At 59.7% G+C, this 21,855-nt stretch overlaps 1 protein-coding gene across 9 annotated transcripts in view; it reads left to right on the top strand.

Annotated features, from left to right (window-relative positions):
• Nucleotides 1-21,855, top strand: part of AGRN (agrin) — an 83,144-nt gene that overhangs the window by 26,448 nt on the left and 34,841 nt on the right. For all 9 annotated transcript variants that reach the window (XM_085558634.1, XM_085558636.1, XM_085558635.1 and 6 more), the window contains 11 exons: nucleotides 479-526; nucleotides 4,118-4,333; nucleotides 5,169-5,390; nucleotides 6,060-6,284; nucleotides 7,118-7,324; nucleotides 12,136-12,357; nucleotides 15,195-15,389; nucleotides 16,836-17,036; nucleotides 19,268-19,413; nucleotides 19,997-20,102; nucleotides 20,736-20,849. In XM_085558634.1, the coding sequence (XP_085414760.1) occupies nucleotides 479-526; nucleotides 4,118-4,333; nucleotides 5,169-5,390; nucleotides 6,060-6,284; nucleotides 7,118-7,324; nucleotides 12,136-12,357; nucleotides 15,195-15,389; nucleotides 16,836-17,036; nucleotides 19,268-19,413; nucleotides 19,997-20,102; nucleotides 20,736-20,849 (1,902 nt within the window). The remainder of the gene's footprint in view (nucleotides 1-478; nucleotides 527-4,117; nucleotides 4,334-5,168; nucleotides 5,391-6,059; nucleotides 6,285-7,117; nucleotides 7,325-12,135; nucleotides 12,358-15,194; nucleotides 15,390-16,835; nucleotides 17,037-19,267; nucleotides 19,414-19,996; nucleotides 20,103-20,735; nucleotides 20,850-21,855) is intronic.

Here is a 21,855-nt window from a genome sequence, read left to right as displayed (position 1 = left end):
GTGTCCCACGCACGGGAGTGTCCAGCCTGTGTCCCACGGGTGTCCCGAGGAGCCGGGCAGGAGCTGGGCCTGGGGGCTGCTCCCACATCCCACACCAGAGACGCTCCAGCGCTACCTGGGGCTGTCCCAAACCAGGTTTTGGTGATCCTGGCTCCTCCAGGAGCTCCTGGGAGCCAAACCTGCTCGAGGAGGGATGAACACTATCCCAAAAAGGGCTGGGGCAGGGCTGTGCCCGAGGAGAGGGATGGACACCATCCCAAAAAAGGGCTGGGTTGTGTCTGAGGAACCTGTGACAGCTCTGCTGATTCCTGGGGTTATCCCAGACCAGGTTTTGGTGATCCTGGTTCCCCTTCCTGCCTCCAAGAGCTCCTGGGAGCCAAACCTGCTCGAGGAGGGATGAACACCATCCCAAAAAGGGCTGGGGCAGGGCTGTGCCCGAGGAACCTCTGACAGCTCCACGGTTTTTGTTTCCTTGCAGACAAACCCAACAGTTACTTCACGCAGACGCCGCCGCCGCCGAGGGATGGTGAGTGCCCAGTGTCCCCAAACCCTGGGGACAGCGAGTGCCCAGTGTCCCAAACCCGGGGACAGCAAGTGCCCAGTGTCCCCAAACCCGGGGACAGCGAGTGCCCAGTGTCCCAAACCCTGGGGACAGCAAGTGCCCAGTGTCCCCAAACCCGGGGACAGCGAGTGCCCAGTGTCCCAAACCTGGGGACAGCAAGTGCCCAGTGTCCCCAAACCCGGGGACAGCGAGTGCCCAGTGTCCCAAACCTGGGGACAGCGAGTGCCCAGTGTCCCCACACCTTTGGAGACAGCAGGAGTGTCCCCCGGGCTGGCCCTTCCCCCAGGGAAGCCTCTCCTGACCCCGCTGATCCGGGGGGATTTGGGGGATTTGGGGGATTTGGGGGATTTGGGGTCCCTCCCTGGGGTGCAGGGTTGGGGTGAGCAGGGGGGGCAGGTGCCCCTCAGGGCTCCTTTTCTCTGGGGATTTTCCTGGCTGGAAGCAGGGCAGGGCTGCAAAAGGTGAATTTTTGTGTTTTCATTCTTGCCTCTCCCACTCTCTCACCTTTCCTCTGGTTTCACAGAGAATTTTGGGGTTTTTTGGGGTTTTTTTTTTGTTTTTTCTTTTTTTCTGGAGGTTTTTATCAGCTTCAGGAGCTGCTGGGAAGCCCAGGCTGAGATAAAACCATCACAGGAGCTTTGTTCCTTTTCAAAGCCAGCTTTAAACCCCTGCCTTTGCTGGCAGGCTCCACGTGCACAGATAAGAGCCCGGCAGCCAATTAATAACCTGCTCGTTGCTTTTTTAAAAACTTTATTTTTGCCTCCCCTGCTGGGGGTGGGGGAGAGAAGGATGTGCGAGATAAAATGTGATTAATCTAAAATTGGCATCCCGAGCGAAAAATAAACCCCCACGTGGGCGGAACTCCTTGCTCAGGGCTCCAAAATATGAACAGCCCAGCCCAGCCAGATGCCAGAATTCCAAAAATCCCTGGAAAAGCACAAAATTCTGGGAGGCTGCCGAGGCTCCTGGGGGGGAAATTCCTGCTGGGGGTTCAGGAGGGTTTTGGGGGGCAGGGGGCGCAGGGAGGGTCCCTGCTGCTGCTGGGGTGGGTTTTGCTGGTTTTGTGCCTGGGCTGGGTTTGACGTGGCTCTGGGCGCCCTTGTGAGACAGAGTGAGAATTTAATAAGATAAACATTTATTTAAATTTAAGGAAAAGGTGCTCCTTTGAGCTTGATGAATGTGCTGTTTAGTTTAGCCCAGCTAAAGAAAAGAATACAAATTTCCACACTAAAAATAAGAGATAAGAAAAGCTCCTTAGACCTTGAAATGGATGGGGCAGAGTAACCCAAGAGTTCTTTCTGTACTTTCTGACAAAAGCTAAGTGCAAGTAGAACTAGCTCTAAGAATAAGGTAAAATCAGCATAATAAATATGCATTAACCTATTATAAAATTCTATGCATATAGAAATTAGTAAAAATAATAAAAAAATAACCAAAAGTTCTCAAAAATGCACATGTCCATTAAAGGGCAGTAAGTCCCCACATGCGTCCACAGCGCTATAAATAAACGTGCCCATCCCTAAAAATCTTTATTAAAATTGTAGAGTTTAATTTTTCATCCGCATTTCGTTTGGCAGGTTTAGGACAGGCTTTGGGCTGGGTTTAACGGGGCTCTGGGTGCCCTTGGCCGCAGGGCTGCATATTCGAATATTGATGAGCAGGGCTGAATAGTCAAATATTGTTGGGCAGGATTGAATATTGATGAGGCAGGGCTGAAAATTTGAATATTGATGAGGCAGGGCTGAAAATTTGAATATTGATGAGCAGGGCTGGGCTCCAGCGCCAGCCCAGCTGCTCTCCATGGCAACGGGCACCTCGCTCAGCCCGAGTTAATTAATACCCACCCAGAATTAATTAATGCCCAGCCCTGCCCTTCTTGCTGATCCTTTTGGGCACAAGGGTTTTTTCCCTACCTTTCTACCCTTTTCCCCACCTTTCCACCTTTTTTCCCCTTGCCTTTTCCCCCACCCTTTCTTCCCAACTTCCCTCTTCTTTTCTCCACCTTTATTCCCCTTGCTTTTTTCCTGCTTTTTCCCTGCCTTTTTTCCCCTGCACCCTTTTCACCCCGGCCTTTCCCTCTCCTTTTATTCCCACCCCTTCTCCCTCCTTTTTTCCTCCCTTTTTGCTTCCCCTCTAAGGCAGCTCCATTCCCACTCCCAGCCCCTTCCCTCGGGCTGAATCCCGAAATTCCCATTCCCCCGGAATTTTTACACCTCATCTGCATTTTAAAAAACCCAAAGACAGGGAAGGAACAGCTCAGGCTTTATCCCAGCTCCTCAGAAAAATGGTGAATCCCTTTAGATCCCGGGCAGGAGAGGAGGGGAATCCTTTTCCTTTTGATTTCCTGGGATTTATGGGATTTATCTCGTGCTGGGGTGAGAGCAGAGAATCCTTTTCCTTTTGATTTCCCGGGATTTTTGGGATTTATCCCGTGCTCAGGCAGGAGAGGAGGAGAATCCTTTTCCTTTTGATTTCCCGGGATTGATGGGATTTATCTCCCGAGTCTCCAGGCAGCCAGAGGCAAACCCTGGAGCTGAAGTGTAGATGAGGGGTTTGATCTCAGGGTTCCTCTTCTCCCTTTGTTGTAGGTCAGGCTCTGGTTGTGAGGGTTCTGACTTGTGGGGGGCACTGGGAGGGGGCACTGGGGGCACTGGGGACACCTCAGGGACTGGATGGAGCTGTCCCAGGGAGGGGGAATTGGATTTTAGGGGAAGCTTTGGGGCTGTGTGTGCCCACGCCCACGGGATGTCCCCATGTCCCCAGGGTGCTGGGGAATGCCATGTGTGTCCCCATGTCCCTGTGCCCATGGCTGTCCCCATGTCCCCAGGGTGCTGGGGCATGCTCTGTGGTTTCGGGGCCGTGTGTCCCCATGTCCCTGTGCCCATGGCTGTCCCCATGCCCACGGCTGTCCCCGTGTCCCCAGGGTGCCGGGGCATGCTCTGCAGCTTTGGGGCTCTGTGTCCCCATGTCCACGCTGTCCCCGTGTCCCCAGGGTGCTGGGGCCGTGTGTCCCCATGTCCCCTGTGTGTCCCCGTGTCCCCATGCCCACGCTGTCCCCCTGTCCCCAGGGTGCTGGGGCCGTGTGTCTCCGTGTCCCCTGTGTGTCCCCGTGTCCCCAGGGTGCTGGGGCCGTGTGTCCCCATGTCCCCATGTCCCCTGTGTGTCCCCGTGTCCCCATGCCCACGCTGTCCCCCTGTCCCCAGGGTGCCGGGGCCATGTGTCCCCGTGTCCCCTGTGTGTCCCCGTGTCCCCATGCCCACGCTGTCCCCGTGTCCCCAGGGTGCCGGGGCCATGTGTCTCCGTGTCCCCTGTGTGTCCCCGTGTCCCCAGGGTGCTGGGGCCGTGTGTCCCCGTGTCCCCATGCCCACGCTGTCCCCGTGTCCCCAGGGTGCTGGGGCTGTGTGTCCCCATGTCCCCTGTGTGTCCCCATGTCCCCTGTGTGTCCCCCTGTCCCCAGGGTGCCGGGGCATGCTCTGCGGTTTCGGGGCCGTGTGTCCCCATGTCCCCTGTGTGTCCCCATGTCCCCATGTCCCCTGTGTGTCCCCGTGTCCCCAGGGTGCCGGGGCATGCTCTGCGGTTTCGGGGCCGTGTGCGAGCGCAGCCCCGCGGAGCCGGGCCAGGCCTCGTGCGTGTGCCGCAAGGGTCCCTGTGCCCCGGTGGTGGCCCCGGTCTGCGGCTCCGACCACTCCACCTACAGCAACGAGTGCGAGCTGGACAGGGCCCAGTGCAACCAGCAGAGGAGGATCAAGGTGGTCAGCAAGGGGCCCTGCGGTGAGTGGGGGACGTGGCGAGTCCCCGCGGCGGGCAGGGACACCTCGGGGCGGGCACGGGGCTGGGGGCACCGTGGGGACCAGCAGCGCTGCCTTGGGGGCCAGCAGAGGGGATGAGGAGGGGAAACGGTGGGGAAACAGTGGGGAAATGGTGGGGAAACGGTGGGGAAACGGTGGGGAAACGATGGGGAAATGATGGGGAAATGGTGGGGAAACGATGGGGAAATGATGGAAACTTATCCTTTGCTGCTGGGTTGGGCATTTGGAGGGATGGATTTGGGGGATATTGGGATATATTTGGGTTATTCCACAAGAGGAATGGGACATCCCATGCCAGGCTCTCACCTGTGTCCCCACCTCTGTCCCTCAGGCTCCGTTACTGCTGGATTGGGCATTTGGCGGGATGGATTTGGGGATTGTTTGGGGTTATTCCCAGTACAGGAACAGGAACACATCCCATCCCAGGCTCTCACCTGTGCCCTGTCCCCTCAGACTGGGGCATTTGGAGGGATGGATTTGGGGGATACTGGGATATATTTGGGTTATTCCCAATACAGGAACAGGAACACGTCCTGTGCCAGGCTCTCACCTGTGCCATGTCCCCTCAGATTGGGCATTTGGAGGGATGGATTTGGGGGATACTGGGATATATTTGGGTTATTCCCAGTACAGGAACAGGAACACCTCCCGTGCCAGGCTCTCACCTGTGCCGTGTCCCCCCAGATTGGGCATTTGGAGGGATGGATTTGGAGATTGTTTGGGGTTATTCCCAGTACAGGAACGGGAACACGTCCCGTGCCAGGCTCTCACCCGTGCCCTGTCCCTCCCGTGCCCAGGCTCCAAGGACCCCTGTGCAGAGGTGTCGTGCAGCTTTGGCAGCAGCTGCGTGCCCTCCCCTGACGGGCAGGCGGCCAAGTGCGTGTGTCCCTCGTGGTGCGGCGGCGCCGAGAGCCCCGTGTGCGGCAGCGACGGCCGCGACTACCGCAGCCAGTGCCACCTGCAGAAGCACGCCTGCGACACGCAGCAGGACCTGGCCAAGCAGTTCGACGGCCCCTGCGGTGAGGGGACGTCACCGGGGCAGGAGGGGCGCAGGGGAGGGACTGGGGGTGCAGGGGAGGGACTGGGGTACAGGGGAGGGTCTGGGGGTGCAGGGGAGGGTCTGGGGGTGCAGGGGAGGGTCTGGGGGTGCAGGGGAGGGTTTGGGGTGCAGGGGAGGGTCTGGGGGTGCAGGGGAGGGTTTGGGGTGCAGGGGAGGGACTGGGGTGCAGGGGAGGGACTGGGGGCGCAGGGGAGGGACTGGGGTGCATGAGAGGGACTGGGGGCACAGGGGAGGGACTGGGGGTGCAGGGGAGGGTTTGGGGTGCAGGGGAGGGTCTGGGGGAACAGGGGAAGGAGCAGAGACTGGGAAATTCTGATTTGGGCAGGGAGTGACTTCCAGGGCACAAGGGAAGGTTTGGGGGCAAGGGAAGGTTTTGGACAAGGGAAGGTTTTGGACAAGGGAAGGTTCGGGGGACAAGGGAAGTTTGGGGGACAAGGGAAGGTTTGGGGGGACAAGGGAAGGTTTGGGGGACAAGGGAAGGTTTGGGGGCAAGGGAAGGTTTTGGACAAGGGAAGGTTCGGGGGCTCCTGGGGCCAGGCAGGGAGGAAGCAGAGGGTGGCACGCCCCAATGTGGGCAGGGGTGACGGTTCCGGAGGGCAGGGGTGACTCGTGCCACCCCTGTGCCCAGACCCGTGCCAGGGCGTGCCGAGCGAGCCGGGCCGCGTGTGCCGGGTGGACCCCCGGACGCGGCGCGCGGAGCTGCTGCCCCGGCCCGAGGATTGTCCCCCGGGCAGCGGCCCCGTCTGCGGCGACGACGGCGTCACCTACGAGAGCGAGTGCGCCATGGGCCGCGCCGGCGCCATCCGCGGCATCGACATCCAGAAGGTGCGCTCGGGGCAGTGCCAGCAGCAGGGTGAGTGCCGGGCCCCTCCACCAGCTCCTCCTCCTCCACCATCTCCATCATCTCCTCCATCTCCTCCATCATCTCCATCATCTCCATCATCTCCTCCATCTCCTCCACCATCTCCTCCTCCTCCATCATCTCCTCCTCCTCCTCCATCATCTCCTCCTCCTCCTCCATCATCTCCTCCTCCTCCTCCATCATCTCCTCCTGCTCCTCCACCATCTCCTCCTCCTCCATCATCTCCTCCATCTCCTCCATCATCTCTTCCTCCTCCATCATCTCCTCCTCCTCCATCTCCATCATCTACTCCTCCTCCTCCTCCTCCTCAGTACCTAAAGGGGCTGCCCAGAACAGAGCAGTAGTTTTTAAAATAGCATTAGTTCTTTGTTAAATATATCAATGTGTTATTTTTAATATATTCTTTAATATATCAATATATGAATGTGCAATATATGTAATATATAATAGATAATATCTATTATACATTATAATATACATTATATAATATACATTATATACTATATACTATATACTATATAATATAGTTTATTTCTAATATTATATATTATCTTTTATATATATTATATGTTATATATAGTATTTTATATATTATATTTTTATATATTACATTATATATAATTATTATTGAAGAATATTGTTATTTTTATGATTATTGAATGTATGAGTATTGACTTATTCTTATTCTTATTATTCTTATTATTCTTCTTATTATTATTATTATCATTATCATTATCATTATTATTATTATCATGATAATTATCATTATTATCATTACTATTACTATTGAATGCGTTATCTAACGTGCCCGCCGTCCCCCGCAGACCGCTGCAGGGAGGAGTGCAGGTTCAACGCGGTGTGCCTGAACCGGCGCGGGGCCGCGCGCTGCTCCTGCGAGCGCATTTCCTGCGACGGCGCCTTCCGGCCCCTGTGCGGCGGCGACGGCCGCACCTACGGCAGCGACTGCCAGCGGCGCCGCGCCGAGTGCCTGCGGCAGGCCGGCATCGCCGTGCGCCACCGCGGGCCCTGCGGTGAGCACCGCGGGCGGCCCCAGGGCTGCTGGCCGGGGGGTGGCGGTCCCCAGGTTCTCCTGGGGGGTGGTGGTCCCAAAGTTGTCCCGCAGGGATGTTGTCATGTAGGGATGCTGGTCCCCAAGTTCTCCTGTAGGGATGGTGGTCCCCAAGTTGTCCTATGGGAGAGATGGTGTTTCCCAGGTTCTCCTGTAGGGATGGTGGTCCCCAAGTTCTCTTGTAGGGATGGTGTTCCCCAAGTTGTCCTGCATGGATGGTGGTCCCTCCTGTCCTGCAGGAGTGGAAGTCCCCAAGTTGTCCCACAGGGATGTTGTCTTGTAGTGATGGTGGTCCCCAAGTTGTCCCATGGGGATGCTGTCCCACAGGGATTTTGGTCCCCTCACCCCACAGGGATTTTGGTCTCCTCATCCCACAGGGATTCTGGTCCCCCTGTCCTGTGGGAACGCTGATCCCGCACCCCCCTTGGCCCTTGCCAGGCGCTCCGGGCAGGGTGGCACGCTGCCAGGCCACGAGTGGATGCCCACGGAGGCAGGCGGGGCTGAGCCCGGCGTGCAGCAGCCCGGAGCCTCCCGGCCCCGTGTTCTGTCCCTCCAGCAGCCCTGCCGTGCTCCCGTGTCACTGTCCTGCCCTGTCTGTGTCTGCTGTGTGACACGGGGACACCCGTCCGTGCTGGAGCCAAGTGTCTGTCACTCTCCTCCCCACCACGCTCCCTCCCATCCACGCCATCCATTGCTCTGCCAGGGTAGTGCCAGTCTCCACACCCCTGCCCGCTCTCCTTTCCATGCCTGCCTGCTTCTCTCCGCCGGGATCTCTTCCCTCTGTGCCCTGTCTGCAGCTCTCACTGTGTCTTTGTCTCGTCTCTAGGAGAAGCTCCCCAGTGGACCTTTCTCAGGAGGATGGGCTGGGATGGGGCTTTGGATCCTTGGGATGCTGGCAGTGCCCAGCTGTAAGGTGCTGGAGGGGTTAAAGCAGCCCCTGCGCTGATCTGGGTTACAAATTGTTCATTTTGGCTCACTTTGGGTTTTCCCACCTCTGGAGCTGCGTCCTGCTCTTTTGAGCTGAGGTTTGATCAGGTATCAGCTGGGCTGAGCCTCCTGAAATGCTTGGCAATCAGAATCCCACCTTGGGGATGTGTTTTGTTGGCTTTGTGCTCCTGCTGGAGGCTTTCGAGGCTGCCAGACCCGGCTGCTGGAAAAGAATCTGTCAGGCTCCCAAAATCCCACTCAGAATAATCACAGCTGTTATTTTTAAGCGCCCGTTTCTCCGTGCTCCTGGTGGGGGGATGGCTGGGAGTCAGTTCCCCAGGTTTTCCCTGTGGGAAGGGCTGTGATCCCACGGTGGGGGGGATTTTTTGCAGCCCTGGCTCTCTTCAAACCCTCCCCTGTGCCTCCCTGAGAGGCTGAAAATCCCCAAATTTCTGGGATGAGCAGGGAATTCACGCTGCTCTGAGCGTCAGCCACGCCTCATTCCCACCGTGTTCCGCTGGGCGCAGCGGGATGTGTCCTGTGCACCTGCCATTCCTGTCTCCACCTCCCTCGCCCCGATTCCATCCCCTCCCGGCACACTTCTGCTTCCAGGAGCTGCGTCCTGGTGGGACAGGAAAACCGGGGCTGAAGCAGAACCGGCTTTGCCAAAGCTGGGGTGGCGGAGTGCCTGCGGCAGCTCCAGGCAGCCCGCAGCCCATCCCCAGGAGCTGTGAGCAGATTGCCTTAGCCCCGGCAGCTCCGGCACGGACAAGGAGAAGCTGGAGCTGGGAGCTGCTCCGTGCCTGGGAGCGCTGGGAGCGCAGAGCTGGAAGGGCTTGGCAGTGTCCAAACCCTCACAAGCAGCTGCCTGGCAAACCCCGAGCTCTCCTGCCTTTTCCAGCAGCCAGCCGGGGAGCCAAAGCCAAACAAAACCATCCGAGCCATTAAGGGAGAAGAAGGTGATTGAAAGAACATTTGAAAAACACCTCACACAGGAATTTCGATTTTGTAGCTAGCTGTTAACAGCTCGCTTGTTTGTTCTCAGCTCAGGTCTTCATTCAAAAACAAGTTTTGCAACTTCAATTGGTAAAATAATAATTCTTCATAAGCATTCGCCATCAAATTTCTTCTTTTGAATCCTTCTGGGTGCTGCAGCTGAGAAAGAAGGGATGGGATGAGGCTGACGTGGCCAGGAGGGAAGGAAGGAAGGTGTCTGTAGTTGCATGTGTCTTCTCTTCTCTTCTCTCTGCTGTCCTCTCTCTTTCTCTCTCTCTTTCCTGTTTCGTCTGTGTCTTGTGTTTTACAGTGTTGCCTGTGTGGAGGAAGGAATTCTGTCCTGGCACCACCCTCCTGCTCCCTGCCCGGACTCTGCTGGGAGCTCGCCTCTGCCCCTCCTCGGTGGCCAGGGCTCTCCTGGCTGCTCTCACTGCTCCCACCTCTCTAGTTTGGCCTGGGAGCCCCCGGGACGGCGAGCTTGCCCTGGGGTTTGTCCCACCCCCGGCCCCAAACCCTGCTGGAGTGGAAATTGCCCTTGCCCGATGCTCGCTGTGCCCCCCGGGCAAAGGAGAGTGGGCGCAGAGGTGGGTGCTGGGAGCCCCCCGCTCCTCAGCCGGCCCCCGGGCTGCTGCAGCGCTCTGGGCTGATCTCCCCTCTCCTCCTGCTCCCAGCTCGCCCCTCTGGCTTCCCCAGCTCCTGCCCGGGGCTGCCCCAGCTGTGCCACCCCAGCTGTGCCACCCCAGCTGTGCCGCCCCAGCTGTGCCCCAGCTGTACTGCCCCTGTGCCCCAGCTGTGCCGCCCCAGCTGTGCCGCCCCAGCTGTGCCCCCCAGCTGTGCCCCAGCTGTGCCCCAGCTGTGCTGTGTGTCCTGCTCGTCCCCTGTGCCAGCCCAGGCCTCGGAGCCCCTCAGGGCTCCCAGCTCCTCTCCCAGGCTCTTCCCTGGGAGCGTTTCCCTGCGGAGCCGTGCTGGGGGTCCCAGGCATGGATTGGTGGGCTCAGTGCCTCTTCCCCAGCCCTGATCCAGCTCACATCACACCCTGGAATCACCCAGGTGCACAAAGAGAGTTTGGCTCTCCCCGTGCCTCAGTTTCCCTCCCTGCAGGACCCAGAGCAGGTCTGGGTTAAAGCCCAGCTCAGCAGGTCCTCATTGCCCCCAGCCACAGCCAAATGGGTGCCAACCCCCCCTGGATGTCTGGAGGTGCCCAGGGCTGCGTGTGGGATATTCCAGGCTGGGATTTGGGAATTGCAGGTGCTGCATCTCCAGTGGAGATGGACAGGGAGTGTCAGGGCCGGGTTCTCCTCCAGGCTGGCCTCTCTCTGTGCTCCCACAGGGCAGGAGGCCGAGCCTGGATCTCAAACCAGGGATTGTCTTTGCTTCATGCCCAGGAAAAGTGTCCAGAGGGAATTTCCCCCTGGAATCGGTGCCTCCGTGCTGGGGGATGTGGCTAGAGGACAAAAACGGGAAACAAACATGGGGACAGCACCCCAGGGAGCAACTCCTGGTCCTTGGGAAGAGCTCAGAGCTGCAGGGAAGCTGGGGACAGAGCTGGAGCTGTGTCCTTGTGCCCGAGCTGGTTTGGCACAGAGCTGTGTCCTTGTGCCCGAGCTGGGGACAGAGCTGGAGCTGTGTCCTCGTGCCCGAGCTGGCACAGAGCTGTGTCCCCATGCCCGAGCTGTCCCCTCTCCCTGTCCTTTGCAGACCCCTGGCTCTAGGCTGGGCCTGGGCAGGCAGATCCTGACCCAGCCGTCCCAGGCTGCCTGGCACAGCGGTGCCACAGCGGTGCCAGGGCCGTGCTGTGGGCAGGGATGGTGCCAGGGCCACACCGTGCTGCGGGCAGGGACGGTGCCCAGGGCACTCCCCAGGGACCTTGCCCAGCTCCCTGCCCTGCTGCCAGGGCTGTGCTGTTCTGCTGTCGCTCCGTCTCCTCCGGGCTGCCTGTCTGTCCCCACCCATGTCCTTGTCCTGTGTCCGTGTCACTGTCCAGCCCTGCTGTCCTTCCCTTGTCCCACGGGGTCACTGGGCAGTGCTGGCTCTGTCCCACGGGGTCACTGGGCACTCCTGGCTCTGTCCCCCAGCACGGCCGCTCCCTCCTGGGTGCTGGGGGAGTTCTTGGTTGGGAGCTGGGGTGAGCCCCGGGATGTCCCTGCCAGCAGGGAGGGGGACACGGCCTCTGCTCTCTGCACTTTGTCACCGCTGGGCTCGTGGATCCGGAGGGAGTGCTGCTTCCAGCCAGGGAATTCCCAGCCCTGGAGTCCCTTCCCGAGGGCTGGGCTGAGGGGAGGACAGGGATGTCCCCATCCTGCCCCACAGCAGCTCCCTGGGGAGGGGGTGGCATGGGGCCTCAGCAGTGCTGGAACCAAGTGTGACCTCCCCGGCCAGCTCCTCTCCACCTCAGGGAAGGTGCAGGTTGGACATTAGGAAAAAAAGAAAACCAAAGCACTGGAATTGTCTTCCCAGGGAGGTGGTGGAATCACCATCTCTGGGTGTGTTTAAAAAAGACTGGCGATGGCTGAAGACTTGGTGCTCTGGTTGAGGTTGTTAGGGCATGGGTTGGGCTTGACGATCTTGGAGGCCTCTTCCAACCTCGTGATTCTGTGATTCCTGGGGAGCCCCATGAGGTTTTTGGGGAGCAGCGTGACCCCTGGGTGTGGCTACAGGGAAAGGAGCCCTCCCATCCCGTGGGAGCTCGGTGCGAGGCTCTGCTGCCGTTTCTGGCCAGGGGATGAGGTGGCAATCCCAACCCCAATCCCAATAATCCCGCTCCTGTTCCCGTGCCCATCCCTGGCCCGTGCACGGCGGGGCCGGGGCTCGGGGCGCCCGCCACCCGCGCCTCTCCTGTGCCCTCTGCAGACCTGGGCGCGCCCAGCCCCTGCCTGAGCGTGGAGTGCTCCTTCGGCGCCACGTGCGTGGTGAAGAACGGGGCGGCGGCGTGCGAGTGCCAGCAGCAGTGCCAGGGCCGCTACGACCCCGTCTGCGGCACCGACCAGCGCACCTACGGCAGCCCCTGCGAGCTGCACGCCATGGCCTGCCTGCTGCAGAGGGACATCGGCGTCCGGCACAGGGGGCCCTGCGGTGAGACTCGGGGTGGGACTGGGCTGGGGGTGTCCTCAAAGGGACATCGGGGTGAAGGACAGGGGGCCCTGCGGTGAGACTCGGGGTGGCATGGGGCTGGGGGTGTTTGGGGTGTCCTCAAAGGGACATTGGGGTGAAGGACAGGGGGCCCTGCGGTGAGATTCAGGATGGGGTGGGGCTGGGGGTGTTTGGGGTGTCCTCAAAGGGACATCGGCGTCCGGCACAGGGGGCCCTGCGGTGAGACTCGGGATGGGACTGGGCTGGGGGTGTCCTCAAAGGGACATCGGGGTGAAGGACAGGGGCCCTGCGGTGAGATTCGGGATGGCGTGGGGCTGGGGGTGTCCTCAAAGGGACATCGGGGTGAAGGACAAGGGGCCCTGCGGTGAGATTCGGGATGGGATTGTGCTGGGGGTGTTTGGGGTGTCCTCAAAGGGACATCGGGGTGAAGGACAGGGGCCCTGCGGTGAGATTCGGGATGGCGTGGGGCTGGGGGTGTCCTCAAAGGGACATCGGGGTGAAGGACAAGGGGCCCTGCGGTGAGATTCGGGATGGGGTGGGGCTGGGGGTGTTTGGGGTGTCCTCAAAGGGACATTGCCATCCGGCACAGGGGGCCCTGCGGTGAGATTCAGGATGGGATTGTGGTGGTGGTGGTGGTGATGTTAGTTGTGTCCACAAAAGGGACATCAGGGTGAAGGACAAGGGGTTCTATGGTGAAATTTGGACTGGTGGTGGTTTTGGGGGTCGCTGTGTCCTCAAAGGGACGTCAGGGTGAAGGACAAAGGGCCCGATGGTGAAATTTGGACTGGTGGTGGTTTTGGGGGTTGCTGTGTCCTCAAAGGGACGTCAGGATGGAAAACAAGGGGCCCTGATGTGAGATTGGGCTGGAGGTTGTTTTTTGTTGTTTTGTTGTTGTTGTTGTTGTTGGCCTTTGTCCTCAAAAAAAAGAACACCAGGGTGAAGGACAAAGGAGCCTGCGGTGAGATTTGGGCAGGGGGATTCCTTTGTTGTTAAAATAAAAACCTCCAGGCCACCATAAACACATCCAGGCCAGGATAAAAACCTGGATAAAAACCTCCAGGCCAGGATGAAAACCAGGATAAAAACTACCAGGCCAGGATGAAAACCACCAGGCTGGGATGAAAACCTCCAGGATAGGATAAAAACCACCAGACCAGGATAAAAACCACCAGATCAGGATAAAAACCAGAACAAAAACCTCCAGGCCAGGATAAAGGCCAGGATAAAAACCAGGATAAAAACCTCCGGGCCAGCAGCAGGAGCGGAGCAGGGGGTTGGTGCCTCCTCCTCCCCCATGCCAAGGCAGCAGCTGCCGTGAGCAGGAGAAAAGCAGGAAAAGCACCTCGGAGCCAAATTCCTGCTGCAGTGATGGCAGGAGGGAAGGGAGGTGTGGGGAGCAGAGATGGAGCAGAGAATCCCAGGAGCCAGGAGCTGCTGGAGGGGGATTTTGGTACAAAATCAAGGATTTTATGTGCCCCCAGAAGAAAAACCTGATGTGGAGCTCAGACCCACACAAGAAGGCAGCACGGAATCTGAAAAATTGAGAAGCTAAAATGTGAGGCATCAGTACAGAGTATGGTAAATAGAAAAGAAAAAAACCTGAGGTATCAGTAGAGAATCTGAAAAATAGAAAAGCCAAAACCTGAGGCGTCAGTAGAGAATCTGATAAATAGAAAAACCAAAACCTGAGCTATCAGTGCAGAATCTTCAAAACTGGAAAGCTAAAACCTGAGCTATCAGTATAGAATCTGATAAATGGAAAAGCCAAAACCTGAGGCATCAGTAGAGAATCTGATAAATAGAAAAGCCAAAACCTGAGGTATCAGTAGAGAATCTGTAAAATTGAAAAGCCAAAACCTGAGGCATCAGTAGAGAATCTGTAAAATTGAAAAGCTAAAACCTGAGGCATCAGTAGAGAATCTGTAAAATTGAAAAGCTAAAACCTGAGGTGTCAGTACAGAATCTGATAAACAGAAAAGCCAAAACCTGAGGCACCATTTCCACCCTTCAGGGGCTCCACAAGGCCTCCACCTTGTCCAGCCTCTATTTAAACATTCCCTAATAATCGATATCCAGTAACGGACAGGCGGGGAGGCTGCCAGAGGAGCCGGGGCCGAGGCAGAAGCTGCCCCAAGAACGAGCCCGTGTTTGGGGAGGGCAGAACAAGCGGGCAGAGTGAGCCTGTGTTTGAGGAGGGCAGAATGAGTGGGCAGAACGAGAGGGCAGAACCAGCCCGTGTTTGAGGAGGGCAGAATGAGCGGGCAGAGTGAGCCTGTGTTTGGGGAGGGCAGAATGAGCGGGCAGAACGAGAGGGCAGAACCAGCCCGTGTTTGAGGAGGGCAGAACAAGCGGGCAGAGTGAGCTTGTGTTTGAGGAGGGCAGAAGGAGCCTGTGAGGAGTGGGCAGAACGAGAGGGCAGAATGAGCCAGGGTTTGGGGAGTGGGCAGAACCAGCCTGTGTTTGAGGAGTGGTCAGCCCCGGGGCGGGCAGCGGTGCTGGACCCGTTGGGCAGCGGTGCCAGACCCATTGGGCAGCGGTGCCAGACCCGTTGGGCAGCGGTGCCAGACCCATTGGGCAGCGGTGCCAGACCCGTTGGGCAGCGGTGCCAGACCCGTTGGGCAGCGGTGCCAGACCCATTGGGCAGCGGTGCCAGACCCGTTGGGCAGCGGTGCCAGACCCGTTGGGCAGCGGTACCAGACCCGTGGGGCAGCGGTACCAGACCCATGGGGCAGCGGTGCCGGACCCATGGGGCAGCGGTGCCGGACCCGTTGGGCAGCGGTGCTGGACCCGTTCTGACCCGGTTCCGGGTTGCTGCGCAGAGCGCTGCGGGACGTGCCGGTTCGGTGCCATCTGCGAGGCGGAGAGCGGGCGCTGCGTGTGCCCCACCGAGTGCGTGCCCTCGGCGCGGCCCGTCTGCGGCAGCGACGGCAACACCTACGGCAGCGAGTGCGAGCTGCACGTGCGGGCCTGCACCCGGCAGCAAAACATCCAGGTGGCAGCGCAGGGCCCCTGCGGTGAGTGTGCCATTGTCTCCCATGTGCCACTGTCCCGTGTGCCACTGTCCCCTGTGTGCCACTGTCCCCCGTGCCACTGTCCCCTGTGCCGCTGTCCCCCGTGTGCCACTGTCCCCCGTGCCACTGTCCCCCGTGTGCCACTGTCCCCCGTGTGCCACTGTCCCGTGTGCCACTGTCCCGTGTGCCACGGTCCCCCGTGTGCCATTGTCCCCCGTGTGCCACTGTCCCGTGTGCCATTGTCCCCCTTGTGCCACTGTCCCATGTGCCACTGTCCCCCGTGTGCCACTGTCCCGTGTGCCACTGTCCCATGTGCCGCTGTCCCCCGTGTGCCACTGTCCCGTGTGCCACTGTCCCCTGTGCCGCTGTCCCCTGTGCCACTGTCCCCCATGTGCCACTGTCCCCCGTGTGCCACTGTCCCCTGTGCCACTGTCCCGTGTGCCACTGTCCCGTGTGCCACTGTCCCCTGTGCCACTGTCCCGTGTGCCGCTGTCCCCCATGTGCCATTGTTTCCTGTGTGCCACTGTCCCGTGTGCCACTGTCCCGTGTGCCACTGTCCCCCGTGTGCCACTGTCCCCCGTGTGCCATTGTCTCCCATGTGCCATTGTCCCCCCTGTGTCATTGTCCCCCGTGTGCCCCGGGCCGTGCCACCCGCTCCCACTCCCAGTCCTGCTGCTGCTGCTGGGGTTTGGTGGCTCTGTGTTCCTTCACTCGCACACCCTGCCCGAGCAGTTTTCCCTTTTACCCCGGGGAATTGGGTCTCTCCAGCCTCTCCAGCCGCTTGGGTTCGGTTTTCCCCTCGCTGGAAGAGCCCCCTCGTGTTGTTTGTCTGAGCCAAGCAGAGAAATTGGATTAATGTCCACGGGGCCAAGGCAGGAATTAGGCTAAAAACGCGTTAACAGGCAGCAGCAGAAGCGAGAGCAGGGCTGTGTCTGATCCTCTCCCTCCCCTCCGTCCCCTGGGCTCCATTCCTCTTTGTTCCTGCTTTCCTCCCCACTCCCCAGCCCGCCTGGGCTCATTCCTTAATGAATCCAAAGCCCTGCTTAGGACAAGAGCTGCAGTGCTGATTGAGCCCCTCCAAACCTGTCCAGCTGGGGCTGAGATTCCCCCAGAGCTGGGGGGAGGACGGGTGAGCTGGAGGTGGCAGCTGCTCCCGGAGGAAACCATGAAATGGGATTTTTCTCCCTCTGGAAGGAGCCGCTGGGAATCCAAAGCGCTCAGGGTGGGCACCCAGGTTGCACGGATTAAATGAGGAATAGCACAGGGATAACAAATTCATTGACAACGCCAACGCCCCCGGCTCTGTGACAGAGCCCGGCGGCGCGGGCACCCCTCGGCGCGGCTGACGTGTCCCCCCGTGTCCCCCATGTCCCCCTCTCCCCCCGTGTCCCCCGTGTCCCCCATGTCCCCCATGTCCCCCCCCGTGTCCCCCGTGTCCCCGTGCCCCAGGCTCGTGCGGCAGCTCGCCGTGCTCCTTCGGCGGGCGCTGCGAGGGCGGGCGGTGCCTGTGCCCGCGCTGCGAGCGCCAGCCCCCGGCCCCGGTCTGCGGCTCCGACGGCCTCACCTACCCCAGCCCCTGCCAGCTGCGCGCGGCCTCCTGCCAGCTGCAGAAGAGCATCCAGGTGGCCAGGACGGGGCCCTGCGAGGACGGTAGGTTGGTCCTGCTTCTGCAGGGCGTGGGCAAAGGGAGCGGGCAGCCAGGGCAGCTTCCCTTGCTGTGCCCTGTGAGACCCCAGAAACCCAACAGAGCAGCGGGTCCTGTGCCAGCCACGCTTCTCTGTGCCCTGTGAGACCCCAAAATCCCCATAGAACAGTGGGTGCTGTGCCAGCCACGCCTCTCCTGTGCCCTGTGAGACCCCAAAATCCCCATAGAACAGCGGGTCCTGTACCAGCCACGCTTCCCTGTGCCCTGTGAGACCCCAGAAACCCAACAGACCATCAGGACCTGTGCCAGCCACGCTTCTCTGTGCCCTGTGAGACCCCAAAATCCCCCAGAGCAGCGGGTGCTGTGCCAGCCACGCCTCCCCTGTGCCCTGTGAGACCCCAAAATCCCCCAGAGCAGCGGGTGCTGTGCCAGCCACGCCTCCCCTGTGCCCTGTGAGACCCCAAAATCCCCATAGAACAGTGGGTGCTGTGCCAGCCACAATTCTCTGTGCCCTGTGAGACCCCAGAAATCCAGCAGACCATCAGGACCTGTGCCAGCCATGCTTCTCTGCTGCCCCTCTGTGCCCTGTGAGACCCCAAAACCCCCAGAGCAGCGGGTCCTGTGCCAGCCACACCTCTCCTGTGCCCTGTGAGACCCCAAAATCCCCCAGAGCAGCGGGTCCTGTGCCAGCCACGCTTCCCTCACTGCCCCTCCATGCCCCAAAGCACCCCCAGCCCCCCCCGTCCTGTGCCAGCCCCCTTTAACTCCAACCCCCATTCCTCTATCCCAGTTTTTTCCAGTTCTAGCCAAACTACTTTGGGCACCTCCAGAGATCTGGGCACCCTGTGCCAGGACCCCCCCACCTTCACAGGGAGGAATTTTTTCCCCATATCCCATCTAACTTCCCAGTTTCTTAGTTTGAAGCCATTCTCCCTTGTCTTGTGTCTGCATCCAATATAAATTTTCCCTTTTTTCCCCATATCTCACCTAAATTTCTCGGTTTTCAGTTTGAAGCCAATCCCCCTTGTTCTGTGTCTGCATCCTGTGGTAAATTTTCCCTATTTCCCACCTAAATTCATTGATTTGCAGTCTGAAGCCAGTCCCCCATGTCCCATCTCTGCATCCAGTGTGAATGTTCCCTTTTTTCCCTATTTCCCCCCTAAATTCATTGAATTGCAGTCTGAAGCCCACCCCCCATGTCCCGTCTCTTCATCCAGTGTAAATTTTCCCTCCCCAGTGCCACTCCTGCCCCTGGCAGGGATTTGGGACTGGAGGATTTTTAGGTTCCCTTCCAACCCAGCCCATCCCACGGCTCTGTTGCCTCAGCAGAGCTCCAGGGAAGGTTTTGGGGTCGGTTCTACCTTTTTTGGTGAGCCTAAAAATAAAGAAGCCGCCGAGTTTTCCCCCTCAGGGAGGGAGCTGAGGGTTCTGCTGGCGCAGGGAGGGAGCTGAGCTTGCCTGGCACACGGGGGGAGGATGTCAGAGAGGGAAAAGCAGAGCAGGGTGTTTGATCCCAGCCCTGCTCGGGGGTTTCAGGTTGCTGTCCCTCCTCCTGAATAATTCTGTGCGTGATGCCAGAGCCCAGCCTTTGATCTCCATGAAAAGGGCCAGGTCCCCTTCCCCCAGCCCTTGTCCCCTTCCAGCAGCCTTTGAAATCAGCCATGGCTCTGCTGCTGCTGCTGCAGCTCATCCTGCCCCGCTCCAGGGCATTCAGTACTCTCCCAGCCCCAGATCCCAGCTCCAGATCCCAGATCCCAGCTCCATATCCCAGATTCCAGCCCCAGATCCCAGATCCCAGATCCCAGATCCCAGCCCCAGATCCCAGCCCCAGATCCAGATCCCAGCCCCAGATTGGATTGGGTTGAGTTGGGTTGTATTGGGTTGGATTGGGTTGGATTGGATTGGGTTGGATTGGGTTGGATTGGATTGGGTTGGGTTGGATTGGCCACCAGGCTCAATCAATCCTCACCAGAACCCAACCCAGCATCACCCCAGGGAAACAATTCTCCACACACATTGCACATGGGAAAACAAGGAGCAGGAATAGGAATTGTTTTCTCCTCTCTGTGCTCCTCCGTGAAAAATCCCGAGAGGGAGCAGGATGTCCGTGTGGCAGGAAGGCGAGACAGGCGATGGTTTCCGCTCCTCCCGGACCTTTCCCGGGCCCAGCCTGGCAGGAATCTTTCCCTCTCCCTGTGGCTGAACGAACATGCCCGGCGCGTTTCCCTGTCCCCAGAGTGCGGCTCGGGGGGCTCGGGCTCGGGGGACGGCGGCGACTGCGAGCAGGAGCGGTGCCGGCGCTTCGGGGGCTGGTGGGACGAGGACGCCGAGGACGAGCCCTGCGTCTGCGACTTCAGCTGCGCGGCCGCGCCCCGCGCCCCGGTGAGCCCGTGCTGCCGTGGTGTCCCCTCCTGAGCTGTCCTGAGCTGTCCTGAGCTGTCCTGAGCTGTCCTGAGCTGTCCTGAGGTGTCCCTGAGGTGTCCTGAGGTGTCCCTGAGCCTGTGCTGCCATCATGTCCCCTCCTGAGCTGTCCTGAGCTGTCCTGAGCTGTCCCTGAGCTGTCCTGAGGTGTCACTGAGCCCGTGCTGCCATCGTGTCACCTCCTGAGCTGTCTTGAGCTGTCCTGAGCTGTCCTGAGGTGTCCCTGAGCCCATGCTGCTGTGTCACCTCCTGAGGTGACATGGTCTGAGCTGTCCTGAGGTGTCCTGAGGTGTCCCTGAGCTGTCCCTGAGCTGTCCCTGAGCCTGTGCTGCCGTCGTGTCCCCTCCTGAGCTGTCCTGAGGTGTCCCGAGCTCTGTCCTCCTGTGTCCCCTCCTGGGGCAGCAGGGCCTGAGCTGTCCCCTCGCTGTCCCCTGACCTGTCCCCTTGCTGTCCCCACTGTCCCCTCGCTGTCCCCTGAGCTGTCCCCTCACTGTCCCCTCGCTGTCCCCTGAGCTGTCCCCTCTGTCCCCCCGTCCCCGGGCAGGTCTGTGGCTCTGACGGTGTCACCTACGCCAGCGAGTGCCAGCTGAAGAAGACGCGGTGTGAGAAACGCCAGGAGCTCTTTGTCACCGGCCAGGGAGCCTGTCGGGGTGAGTCCCCTGGGGGCCACGGCCACCCCCGGTGTGTCCCCGGTGTGTCCCCGGTGTGTCCCTGGTGTCCTTTCCCTGGGAATAAGCAGGAATTGTTCTCAGGGGCCACACCCCTGTCCTCGTGCCCTGCTGTCCCTGTCCCCATGCCCTGCTGTCCCCATGTCCTGCTGTCCCTGTCCCCATGCCCTGCTGTCCCCGTGCCCTGCTGTCCCTGTCCCCATGCCCTGCTGTCCCTGTCCCCGTGCCCTGCTGTCCCGTGCCCTGCTGTCCCCATGTCCTGCTGTCCCTGTCCCCTGCCCTGCTGTCCCTGTCCCCGTGTCCTGCTGTCCCTGTCCCCGTGCCCTGCTGTCCCTTTCCCCATGTCCTGCTGTCCCCATGCCCTGCTGTCCCTGTCCCCATGCTCTGCTGTCCCTGTGCCCATGTCCTGCTTTCCCTGTCCCCGTGTCCTGCTGTCCCGAGCCCTGCTGTCCCCGTGTCCTGCTGTCCCTGTCCCCGTGTCCTGCTGTCCCATGCCCTGCTGTGCCCTGGCCAGGGCCTCACCTCCAGTTCCCAGCATCTCCAGCGGGATTTCTGGGAGCGCTGCGGGACCCCGGGTGCCACGGTGACCTTGGTGTCCCTGTGCCCTCCCCGCAGCCCTGGCCACCACCCCGCCGGCCCTGCCGGCCCTGCACTGCAGCCAGAGCGTCTACGGCTGCTGCCCCGACAACGTCACCGCGGCGCTGGGCGTGGGAGCCGCCGGCTGTCCCAGTGAGTGCCACCCCGGGGACACCGCGGGCTGGGTGGGGTCTGTCCCCGGGAGATGGAGCTGGAGCTCCTCAGCTGTGGGACAGGGCGATGGTCAGGCTGGAAACGCCCTCCCGAGTTGGTCACCACACAATCCTGTCCCCAAATGCCACATGCCCAGGGTTTGAGCTTTCCCAGGGATGGTGATTCCATTGCTGTGGGGTGTTCAGGCTGGAAACACCCTCCTGAGTTGGTCACCACACAATCCTGTCCCCAAATGAGCTTTCCCAGGGATGGTGATTCTATTGCTTCCCTGGGCAGCCCATTCCAAACCTGACCACTCTTATTGTGACCAAATCTTCCCAAATGTCCAACCTGAAGCTCCCCTGGTGCAGCTTTTCCTCTGCTCCTGTCCCCTGTCCCCGGGAGAAGGGACTGACCCCACCTGCCCCACAGTCTGCCACCGCTGGTGATCCTCCCGTCCTTCCAAAATCCCTGAGGCAGCTCCCAGGCCTCGATTCCTTGGGAATGCAGGAGGCCAGGGGGGTGGAGGGGACACTTTGGGTCTTCTGGCTGTCCCCAGAGGCGCCTCCACGTCCTCGGTGCCTTCAACCCCTTGCTGGGCTCAGGGATTTCCACCTGCCTGGGTGACAGGAATATTCTGTGGAGGAAAACCTGTCACCCTCCAGAGCCCCAGTGGCAGCTGGGTGACCCCTGGGCAGGAAGCTGAGCTGGCCAGGGGCTCATTAATATTTATTCACTAATTACTCGAGCCAGCAGGAGCTTTTATAAGGGCTCTCAACAGCTGAGGCTGTGGCTGCTTGATGGGGGAAACATCAGCCGGTGGAGAGACAGCTCCAGGGTGGGATAATGCCTGGCTGCTGGGCAGGGAGAGCTGGATAATAGGGGGGAAAACAGCTGGATAATGGGGGGAAAACAGCTGGATAATGGGGGGGAAAACAGCTGGCTAAGGGGGGAAAAAACAGCTGGATAATGGGGGGAAAGCAGCTGGATAATGGGGGAAAAACTA

The sequence above is a fragment of the Lonchura striata genome, chromosome 21 (genome assembly GCF_050655825.1).
Source record: "Lonchura striata isolate lonStrDom1 chromosome 21, ASM5065582v1, whole genome shotgun sequence".
Taxonomy (NCBI): domain Eukaryota; kingdom Metazoa; phylum Chordata; class Aves; order Passeriformes; family Estrildidae; genus Lonchura; species Lonchura striata.
The sequence above is the reverse complement of the archived record's forward strand: the minus strand, read 5'-3'. Positions and strand labels throughout refer to the sequence as shown.